The sequence below is a fragment of the Tachypleus tridentatus genome, chromosome 4 (assembly GCF_004210375.1).
Source record: "Tachypleus tridentatus isolate NWPU-2018 chromosome 4, ASM421037v1, whole genome shotgun sequence".
In the NCBI taxonomy this organism is placed as follows: Eukaryota; Metazoa; Arthropoda; class Merostomata; order Xiphosura; family Limulidae; genus Tachypleus; species Tachypleus tridentatus.
Window position 1 is genome coordinate 18525312 of NC_134828.1, and position 12035 is coordinate 18537346.

General features: G+C 33.8%; 2 protein-coding genes across 2 annotated transcripts in view; one reads left to right on the top strand and one right to left on the bottom strand.

The window, feature by feature from the left end:
* LOC143248621 (uncharacterized) overlaps window positions 1-12035 on the bottom strand; it is a 598442-nt gene that overhangs the window by 345487 nt on the left and 240920 nt on the right. The gene's annotated exons all lie outside the window — the stretch shown is intronic.
* LOC143249978 (uncharacterized) lies at window positions 3086-9475 on the top strand. The gene is made up of 5 exons (XM_076500613.1): window positions 3086-3092; window positions 4621-4698; window positions 4988-5185; window positions 7496-7581; window positions 9338-9475. The coding sequence occupies exons 1-5, from the start codon at window positions 3086-3088 to the stop codon at window positions 9473-9475; spliced, it is 507 nt and encodes a 168-aa protein (XP_076356728.1).

Genomic DNA, 12035 nt, shown 5'->3' on the forward strand with positions numbered 1-12035 from the left:
GTCCACGTAACCAAAATATTCAGTGAAAACTGAAGCGATATGACGTTTACCAAAATGTTGATTGAGTTGTGAATGTGTATAACTTTCAACTATAGATGTCTCGCTAACGAACCGATATGTTCATTGAAAATTGAAGCTAGATAGATTTGAAGTGTATGCATATATATGGAAAAATTATCAGTATTGTTACATATTGCAGTTTATCCCAGATAAGCCTCTAAATCAGGGTCGCGGGTTCGCATCCCCGTCACGCCAAACATGTTCGCCTTCCCAGCTGTGGGGAGGGTTATAATGTGGTGGTCAATCCCACTATTCGTTGATTAAAAGTAGCCCAAGAGTTGGCGGTGGGTGGTGATGACTAGTTGCCTTCCCTCTAGTCTTACACTGCTAAATTAGGGACGGCTAGCACAGATAGCCCTCGTGTAACTTTGTGTGAAATTTAAAAGAAATAAGCTTCTAAATCAGAACGTAAAGTATTATAATTTCGAATAGCTTGAAACTCAATAATTCAGATTTAGTAATTCAATAAATCTAGATATGCAACCCATTCATGATATTTACCGACAATGTTAATGTACACATTTCTTTTTTAAATACAAATATTTTTGTACACCAAGAGTAACATAGTTTACAAAATTTGCTGTTATTATTAATGATCTATGTAGAAATATTTTACAAACTTACAAACACTATTGAGTCTTCTATCTGTTTCGGAACCTCCTTGATATTTTATCGAGGATTCACGATGAGCGAGTTAATTTTGAGTTGATGTAGGTACGTTTCATTCAACAAGGAGGAAGCTCGCTCTGTACTCTTTCGTTCTTCGCTGGCCACACGCTGAGTTTTTCACCGCTGAAGTTTACATAAAAACATTGATGTCCAACGTGAATCTGCTAAAATTAAATGGTTTGTAATGTTTCAAATCTGCAAACGTTGCTGGTCAAATATCTGAAGTTCCCGACTAATAAATGTTATATCAATGGCACTTATAGCTTCTGAAGTTTGTAACTTCTGAACAATAGTAAATCAATGATATATATTCTGTCTCCTGGCTCTTTGGGTTGGTTATATTTATGCGCGTCAGAGAGTTTTGCAAAATTTTAGCTTACGCAACAATATAAACAATACACTAGTGTTTACACACAAACACACATTATTAATTCTTACATTAAACGTTTTACTAGAACTTTTGAGAGTAGGCAGAAATTTCAGAATAGAGATTTAACAGGATGCACTATGTACATTCCTAAATCCTTAAACAAAACTTGACATTAAAATAGATATATGACAGTAAATCCGTCACAATAATTAGCTTTCAAAGAGTTAAACTAAGTTACATTTATTTAAATAAATCTCAAAACTACACATCTGTAAATATTCCAGTAAATGCCAACGTTTGTAAGTGTTCACAGCTGCATAACATTAATCTATAACTAATCCACTATTTTAAATAGATGATCGTAGTCAATAAAATCAAAGAATCAGTAAAATATTCACGTAATATATTCGAATGTATATATATTTTAATTACGTTAACATAACTGAAAAAATGCGTTGTTTTCTTATGTTTCTTTGTAGCTACATTTGTAAACAATCCATTCCCAACATGGTAAAAAGATACCACACCATATTGATGTCCTTAACTTATGTATTATATAATTTTGACCAATACTGGAGTTATTTTAGGCTGAAACATGGTTACAACCATTACATTTAGTTTGTGTTAGAATCTAAACTTCAAGACAGAAACAGGTCACTATCTACGTCACATCTCTGGTTACCCACCATCTAGTGAGCAAAAAAACAACTACAGTATTGAAACGTTGTTGCTGTTGTTGTTTTAACACCTAGATTTGATGATTCATCGTTTCACCTTAACACGTTAAAAATATAAAATAGTTTCCTTATTTTAAACAGATCACACATCACCACATAATGATTAGATTAGCTACAAATTAGCTAATACCTTACTTTACAACTGATAATATCATCAGAGAAAGACAGTCTACAGCAATAAAAGCTGGGATTCAATCCTTTATGTTTCTGTCAGAAAGAAAGATGTTCTAACTATTTAACTATCAGAGTTCTCATCTTATTGGCACCGAATCAATAAAATAGTTCCCCAGCGGCACAGTAGAAAGTCTGCGGACTCACATAATAGAAAACAGGAGTGGATAGATACCCGTGGTAAACAAAACAAAGAGATTCCATTGTGTAGCTTTGAGATTAATAATAGAACAATACTGCGAATAGCATAAATATATTGCTGATTTATAGAAGCGACGTAATTTATTAATTATTTAAATAGTTTCAGGTGTAGTATCACTGTTTCTTAGACTACTAGTGGGGTGAATTAGGTGTTAATTATTTGAATAATTTCAGGTGTAGGTCTCAGGTTTTGATAACTATTCTCTGTTGAAAAATATTTCTAAATGTTGTATTTTCTCTTTATATAGGCCATGCATGGCCACGTCGTTAAATCACTCGACTCGTAATCCGAGGGTCGCAGTTTCAGTTCCCTATCACGCCAAACATGCTGCTCCTTGTAGCCGTGGGGGCGTTATAATGTTACGGTCAATCCCTATATTCCTTGGTAAAAGTATAATCCAAGAGTTGGCGGTGGGTGGCTAGCTGCCTTCCTTCTCGTCTTACACTGCGGTTAGCGCAGATAGCCCTCGAGCAGCTTTGTGCGAAATTCAGAACAATCCAAAACAAGAAACAAACAAGTTCTCATTATAGAGGTATTTACACTTAGCATTGGATGAGACTTATTCTACAATATCTAGACCCCTTCCACGTTTGTTATCTGTAGAATGAACGAACATGTGACGCCTCGAGCAAGGTGATTTTTGAACTTCGGAAATTCATACAATTGCGTTAGAACACAATTAACTGAATAGTTATATCTTCACAATGATTTATATATATACGTGTATTAAGGTTAATGTGGATGTGCTGCACTATATAACTTAACTTCATCAAATCAGCTTTAGTACAGTCTGATCTTGTCATTGTTTTGTTCTGTACTAAACAGTGTTATATCATGTGGGTGTTATCTATGTTTTGTTCTGTACTAAGCAGTGTTATGTCATGTGAGTGTTATCTATGTTTTGTTCTGTACTAAACAGTGTTATATCATGTGGGTGTTATCTATGTTTTGTTTTGTACTAAACAGTGTTATATCATGTGGGTGTTATCTATGTTTTGTTCTGTACTAAACAGTGTTATATCATGTGGGTGTTATCTATGTTTTGTTCTGTACTAAACAGTGTTATATCATGTGGGTGTTATTTATGTTTTGTTCTGTACTAAACAGTGTTATATCATGTGGGTGTTATCTATGTTTTGTTCTGTACTAAACAGTGTTATATAATGTGGGTGTTACCTATGTTTTGTTCTGTACTAAACAGTGTTATATCATGTGGGTGTTATCTATGTTTTGTTCTGTACTAAACAGTGTTATATCATGTGGGTGTTATCTATGTTTTGTTCTGTACTAAGCAGTGTTATATCATGTGGGTGATACCTGTGTTTCGTTACGTACTAAACAGTGTTATATCATGTGGGTGTTTTCTATGTTGTGTTCTCAACCAAAAGAGTTTTATATCTTGTGGGTGTAATCTATGATTCGTTGTCTGATAACTAATATTACGTCATATGGGCGTTACTTATGTGTCTTTCTCTTGTAACTGGTATTATATCAAGTGATTGCTAATTTTGTTCCATTTTCTTCTAAACTGTATTATATCATGTGTGTGTTATTATGTTTTGCACTTTAGTAAGTACTGTTATAGCATGTGTGTGTTATTTATGTTTCGCACTTTAGTAAGTACTGTTATATCATGTGGTTGTTATTTATGTTTCACACTCTAGTAAGTACTGTTATATCATGTGGGTGTTATTTATGTTTCACACTCTAGTGAGTATTGTTATATCATGTGGGTGTTATTTATGTTTCACACCCTAGTAAGTACTGTTATATCATGTGGGTGTTATTTATGTTTCACACTCTAGTAAGTACTGTTATATCATGTGTGTGTTATTTATGTTTCACACCCTAGTAAGTACTGTTATATCATGTGGGTGTTATTTATGTTTCACACTCTAGTGAGTATTGTCATATCATGTGGGTGTTATTTATGTTTCACACCCTAGTAAGTACTGTTATATCATGTGGTTGTTATTTATGTTTCACACTCTAGTAAGTACTGTTATATCATGTGGGTGTTATTTATGTTTCACACCCTAGTAAGTACTGTTATATCATGTGGGTGTTATTTATGTTTCACACTCTAGTGAGTATTGTCATATCATGTGGGTGTTATTTATGTTTCACACTCTAGTGAGTATTGTCATATCATGTGGGTGTTATTTATGTTTCGTACTCCAGTGAGTACTGTTATATCATGTGGGTGTTATTTATGTTTCACACTCTATTAAGTACTGTTATATCATGTGGGTGTTATTTATGTTTCACACTCTAGTAAGTACTGTTATATCATGTGTGTGTTATTTATGTTTCACACTCTAGTAAGTACTGTTATATCATGTGGGTGTTATTAGCTAAACTAATATTTGTTTATTTTCCGTTTGATGTCAAAGTTTGTTTTTTGTCCTCAGGTAAACAAGTTCTACACGCTTACGAAGCATGTACTGATGAGACATTTGACTCGTCAGGAGAATTTGTAACCCTAACAAGTATGTAATATTTATTTTATAAAACCTAACATTGATAATAGAGATATGGAACAAGCGTTAATCTGTCAGATAACATAGTTGTAATGTCTAACTTGTACACAAAATTGTCAACTTTTCTCAATACCAAAAGACCTCCAATTGCTACAGGCTGGTCTATAGCAATGTAGGTCGATACGTTACTGATGTCCCGATTTCGTTTTGTGAAGTGTGTTCCATTCTTATTAATAACCCGGGGCAGGCGTCCAGTGTTTATCTTACATTTATTGACGTCTGGATTATCTTTCTTTAGCCAAGATCCCGTCCACGGCTGGCTGTCCATTAATAGGAGTTTACAAGATAAAGGAATCGAAACCACAGTTTTCTGAACTAGTGATCAGCGATTCGAATGACCATTTGTGTACCGAGTGGTCAGTTTTGTCAGCGGCATGTAACAAGTACGACACACTCGACTTCCAGATGAAATGCTCATCCGAAACGAGAGTAAAAAGTGAGCTTGAAACATAGGATTATCTGTACACACACTTGAAGACAGGAGTTTATGTAATGGTTCCCCTTATAGAGTGTAAAGAGTGTCTGTGATATATCTACTATTTACTTTGTAATTTAATTTTTTCATGACCGCATAATAGGTCTTATTTTATAATGACTAAATGGAAGCATTTCTGGAACTCTCTTATCGTTGAAATGAATGTTAAAATATTCATTTAATGTATAATCAATTTATTTTTGTTTCGTATTGGAGGCTGAGTAAACACAGAAATTGAACCTGATGTGAGGCTGAAATATCCACTGACAGAAACAATGTTTATATTACGAAACTAACTTAATCGTACAGTGAACTCCTGAATTGTCTCGATTTGGGTTTATAAAGTACGATTGTTCCAGATTTTGATACTTTAGGGTTAAAGTACTAAAATAAACAAGTTGTCTCGGTAAATTCTGTTTCTTTGTTTTGTACGCCTGATCTTCGTTTTTGAAGATTGTGTGTTTCATACAGATTGTTTGTTTCATACAGATTGTTTGTTTCATACAGATTATGTGTTTCATACAGATTATGTGTTTAATACAGATTATGTGTTTAATACAGATTGTGTGTTTAATACAGATTGTATGTTTAATACAGATTATGTGTTTAATACAGATTATGTGTTTCATACGGATTGTTTGTTTAATACGGATTGTGTGTTTCGTACGGATTGTGTTTTTAATGCAGATTGTGTGTTTAATGCAGATTGTGTGTTTAATACAGATTGTGTGTTTCATACAAATTGTGTGTTTAATGCAGATTGTGTGTTTAATACAGATTGTGTGTTTAATACAGATTATGTGTTTCATACGGATTGTGTGTTTCATACGGATTGTGTGTTTAATACAGATTATGTGTTTCATACGGATTGTTTGTTTAATACGGATTATGTGTTTCATACAGATTGTGTTTTTAATGCAGATTGTGTGTTTAATGCAGATTGTGTGTTTAATACAGATTGTGTGTTTCATACAGATTGTGTGTTTAATGTAGATTGTGTGTTTAATACAGATTGTGTGTTTAATACAGATTATGTGTTTCATACAGATTGTGTGTTTCATACGGATTGTGTGTTTAATACAGATTGTGTTTTTTAATACAGATTGTTTGTTTCATACGGATTGTGTGTTTTAATACAGATTGTGTGTTTCATACGGATTGTGTGTTTTAATACAGATTGTGTGTTTCGTACGGATTGTGTGTTTAATTCAGATTGTGTTTTTAATACAGATTGTTTGTTTCATACGGATTGTGTGTTTTAATACAGATTGTGTGTTTCATACGGATTGTGTGTTTTAATACAGATTGTGTGTTTAATTCAGATTGTGTGTTTCATACAGATTGTTTGTTTCATACGGATTATGTGTTTAATACAGATTGTGTGTTTAATACAGATTGTATGTTTAATACAGATTATGTGTTTAATACAGATTATGTGTTTCATACGGATTGTTTGTTTAATACGGATTATGTGTTTCATACAGATTGTGTTTTTAATGCAGATTGTGTGTTTCGTACGGATTGTGTGTTTCATACAGATTGTGTGTTTAATGCAGATTGTGTGTTTAATACAGATTGTGTGTTTAATACAGAATATGTGTTTCATACGGATTGTGTGTTTCATACGGATTGTGTGTTTCATACAGATTGTGTGTTTCGTTCGGATTGTGTGTTTAATTAAGATTATGTGTTTCGTACGGATTGTGTGTTTAATACAGATTGTGTTTTTTAATACAGATTGTTTGTTTCATACGGATTGTGTGTTTCATACGGATTGTGTGTTTTAATACAGATTGTGTGTTTCGTACGGATTGTGTGTTTTAATACAGATTGTGTGTTTCGTACGGATTGTGTGTTTAATTCAGATTGTGTTTTTTAATACAGATTGTTTGTTTCATACGGATTGTGTGTTTTAATACAGATTGTGTGTTTCATACGGATTGTGTGTTTTAATACAGATTGTGTGTTTAATTCAGATTGTGTTTTTTAATACAGATTGTTTGTTTCATACGGATTGTGTGTTTTAATACAGATTGTGTGTTTCATACAGATTGTGTGTTTAATGTAGATTGTGTGTTTAATACAGATTGTGTGTTTAATACAGATTATGTGTTTCATACGGATTATGTGTTTCATACAGATTGTGTGTTTAATACGGATTGTGTGTTTCATACAGATTGTGTGTTTTCATTTAATATGTTCTTAGTTCACACGAAACAGTTAAAGTAACTCGCAGATAAAAAAAAAAAGAGAAAATTTTTCTTTCCTTAGGTTTTCAATGTCACGGAAGCTGGGAACAAAATGGAACTCAATATTTAATTGTTAGTGTTCCCGACACCAGGGAGCAGTACTGTATGGTGAGTTTTTTGCTGCTGTCTTTTTTTTTTTCAGCATTTAAAGAAACCTTGAACGGTACGCTTCCGTTCTGTTGAAAAAATGTTATATAAGAACTGTTTGTTTGTTTGTTTTGAATTTCGCGCAAAGCTACTCAAGGGCTATCTACGCTAGCTGTCCCTAATTTAGCAGTGTAAGACTAGAGGGAAGGCAGCTAGTCATCACCACCTACCGCCAACTCTCGAGCTACTCTTTAACCAACGAACAGTGGGATTGACCGTCACATTATAACGCCCCCACGGCTGGGAGGGCGAGCATGTTTTGTGCGACCGGGATTCGAACCCGCGACCCTCGGATTACGAGTCGAACGCCTTAACACGCTTGGCCATGCCGGGCCCATATACATAAGAACTTTTACATTTATGTTACACATTTCAGTAACGTTTTTGTGTTAACCATGTTTTTGTAAAATATTGTTATTACATCTTATTGTTGGTGGTTTGAATCCAGTTATGGAACTAAGCAACACCAGTGCATGGATTGTTTAATATGTAAATCACTTGAACGATATCCACTTATTTATCTCTGTGAGGCTGTAAGTTTTTTGCGCATGTCCTAACAAGTGAAACAAAGCATTTCCCAACAGCTAGATATGTGTATTTCGCTTGCGTAACGAAATATTTCATGAATAATATATCTAAAATATAAATAACTTTAACTTACTCCATAAGCGTGTTTACATGTGTTAACAACTACAGCTAACTCTATTTACTTAAAGTTCCACTCAGTGACGACATTCCTTATAAGCCTAACTAAGCTGTTAGAGCTGATGTCGAGTGATGAGTTTAGCACGAAAGTCATGTAGTTTATTTCTGAATGACTGAACATAAGGTTGCTGCCATCTGTAGAGTCTCCACTGAACATATGTTTCATGCATTACACTGTGAGTAATTTGATAACAAAGAAAAGTCTTGCGTAAGTTGTAGTATTTCTTTGTTTCGGAATTTCGCTCAAAGCTACACGAGAGCTATCTGCGCTAGCCGTCCCTAGTTTAACAGTGTAAAACCAGCGAGAAGGCGGCTAGTTATCACTAACCACCGCCAACTCTTGGTCTACTGTTTTCACCAAAGAATAGTGGGATTGACTAACACTTTATAGCGCCCCCACGGCTGAAAGGGCGGCATGTTTGGTGTGACGACGATTTGATCCCGTGGCCCTCAGATTGCGAGTCGAGACAAACCAAGTTGTTGTGAAATTTGAATATCTAATTGCGTTTCAAGGACTGTTAATGTCAATAGAGAGGAAAGACTATTACTTTCAACAATACATTTTGTTCGTTATGAACTGACCTTCTGACCTACAGAATATTAGTTACATATAAACTCCGATTATTGGAATGTTCTGTTAAGTTTAAAATATTTTCGTTTTCTTCCACAATCAGTTGATCGCACCAAATATGCTCGCCCTTTCAGCTGTAGGATCGTTATAATGTGACGATCAATCCCACTATTCATTGGTAAAAGAGTAGCCCAAGAGTTGGCGGTGGGTGGTGATGAGTAGCTGCCTTCCCTCTAGTCTTACACTGCTAAATTAGAGATGTTTAGCGCAGATAGTCCTCGAGTAGCTTTGCGCGAAATTCAAACCAAACGAAACCAAACACCGAACGTGTTCGCTGAAACCTAATTTTTATATTGTTATTCTTATTGGTAGATTCGGATGTTGCTATTGAAGTTAGGGTTTAGAAATATTTATGATATGTTTTTCCATGATGATATACAGGCTTTCACAGAAGAAGATAAATTGATGTACTTGTCCAGTAGCGCACAGACTTGTGTACAGACTCTGAATCTTTATAACAGTGGGAATAAAGTGTTCAGCATCACGGATAAAGGTAACAGATCAATTATTCAAATTTAGAGATAGCTATAATGTTGAACCCTGACTACATGTCCTTAAAATAAATTTACAACAGTTCATAATCTTGATAGTTAGTGCACAGAGATTATTCTGTGTTTGGAACCTTGGGTGACTGATGGTTGAAGCAACGAGATGAAAGTATTCTATGATTTGGTGGTTGTGGCAACAGCAAAGTGAGATTTTTATATTACTGGTGGTTGTGGCAACAACAAAGCGAAATTTTATATTACTGGTGGTTGTGGCAACAACAAAGCGAGATTTTTATATTATTGGTGGTTGTGGCAACAACAAATCGAGATTTTTATATTACTGGTGGTTGTGGCAACAGCAGAGTGAGATTTTTATATTACTGGTGGTTGTGGCAACAACAAAGTGAGATTTTTATATTACTGGTGGTTGTGGCAACAGCAGAGTGAGATTTTTATATTACTGGTGGTTGTGGCAACAACAAAGTGAGATTTTTATATTATTGGTGGTTGTGGCAACAGCAGAGTGAGATTTTTATATTACTGGTGGTTGTGGCAACAACAAAGTGAGATTTTTATATTACTGGTGGTTGTGGCAACAGCAGAGTGAGATTTTTATATTATTGGTGGTTGTGGCAACAACAAAGTAAATTTTTTTTATTTTATGAGTTTTGTAACAATACAGTTATGAGTTTTATATTTTAAGTAGATTATGATGAAAGAGATTTGTAAGTTTTATATGGTCTTATGACAACAAATATTTGCGAGTTTTATAAGGTTTTATAACAACAGAGTTCTGTGTCTTATATGGTCTTATGACAAAAAAGAGTTGTGAATATACAAATTCATTCACTTAAAACACTGAGCAGCCGGAAATCTAAATATTTATAAATAAGGTATCTTGAGACTTCAGCATTTTTTTGAAAATTTCTTATCATTTCACAAATCACCCAAAATTGCTTAGCAACTAATTATATAAACACAAACATTTAGAGCTGAGGAGGGTCTGTTCCGTTGTGCGTTCTTAACGTGACATTTACCCAGTAAATTAGGGATGTACCACATAGAGTAAAATTTCTTATCTCACGTGCTTTAGAAGTACGCGCTTCAAGATGGTGTTAGTTGTGTCACATTTTCACCTAACTACCTCGTGTTTAATAGTTATGTTTAATAATAACAATTATATTTTAAAGTAAAAGTAACGAATACAAGAAGATTTCTATTGCCCAGTCTAAAGGCGTATTTTGATACAAAAAGAATTGTATTGCTCAGTCTTAATTAAAGAAATTTTAATACAAGAAGAGTTGTATTGACCAGTCTTAACTAAAGGTATTTTAATACAAGAAGAGTTGTATAGCCCAGTCTTAACTAAAGATATTTCAATACAAGAAGAGTTGTATTGACCAGTCTTAACTAAAGGTATTTTAATTCAAGAAGAGTTGTATAGCCCAGTCTTAACTAAAGATATTTCAATACAAGAAGAGTTGTATTGACCAGTCTTAACTAAAGATATTTCAATACAAGAAGAGTTCTATTGACCAGTCTTAACTAAAGGTATTTCAAGACAAGAAGAGTTGTATTGCCCAGTCTTAACTAAAGGTATTTTAATACAAGAAGAGTTGTATTGACCAGTCTTAACTAAAGGTATTTCAATACAAGAAGAGTTGTATTGAACAGTCTTAACTAAAGGTATTTTAATACAAGAAGAGTTGTATTGACCAGTCTTAACTAAAGGTATTTTAATACAAGAAGAGTTGTATTGCGCAGTATTAACTAAAGGTATTTCCACACAAGAAGAGTTGTATTGCCCAGTCTCAACTAAAGGTATTTCAATACAAGAAGAGTTGTATTGACCAGTCTTAACTAAAGGTATTTCAATACAAGAAGAGTTGTATTGACCAGTCTTAACTAAAGGTATTTTAATACAAGAAGAGTTGTATAGCCCAGTCTTAACTAAAGGTATTTCAATACAAGAAGAGTTGTATTGCCCAGTCTTAACTAAAGGTATTTCAATACAAAAAGAGTTGTATTGACCAGTCTTAACTAAAGGTATTTTAATACAAGACGAGTTGTATAGACCAGTCTTAACTAAAGGTATTTTAATAAAGAAGAGTTGTATAGCCCAGTCTTAACTAAAGGTATTTCAATACAAGAAGAGTTGTATTGATTAGTCTTAACTAAAGGTATTTCAATACAAGAAGAGTTGTATTGATTAGTCTTAACTAAAGGTATTTCAATACAAGAAGAGTTGTATTGCCCAGTCTTAACTAAAGGTATTTCAATACAAGAAGAGTTGTATTGACCAGTCTTAACTAAAGGTATTTTAATACAAGAAGAGTTGTATAGCCCAGTCTTAACTAAAGGTATTTCAATACAAGAAGAGTTGTATTGACCAGTTTTAACTAAAGGTATTTCAATACAAGAAGAGTTGTATTGCTCAGTTTTAACTAAAGGTATTTTAATACAAGAAGAGTTGTATAGCCCAGTCTTAACTAAAGGTATTTCAATACAAGAAGAGTTGTATTGCCCAGTCTTAACTAAAGGTATTTCAATACAAGAAGAGTTGTATTGCCCAGTCTTAACTAAAGGTATTT

Bases quoted from the DNA above. Each gene is read 5' to 3' on its own strand.
- LOC143249978 (XM_076500613.1), top strand. The intron at 5,186-7,495 runs GTGAGCTTGAAA...TTCTTTCCTTAG, and splicing joins ATCCGAAACGAGAGTAAAAA to GTTTTCAATGTCACGGAAGC. The intron at 7,582-9,337 runs GTGAGTTTTTTG...GATGATATACAG, and splicing joins CCAGGGAGCAGTACTGTATG to GCTTTCACAGAAGAAGATAA.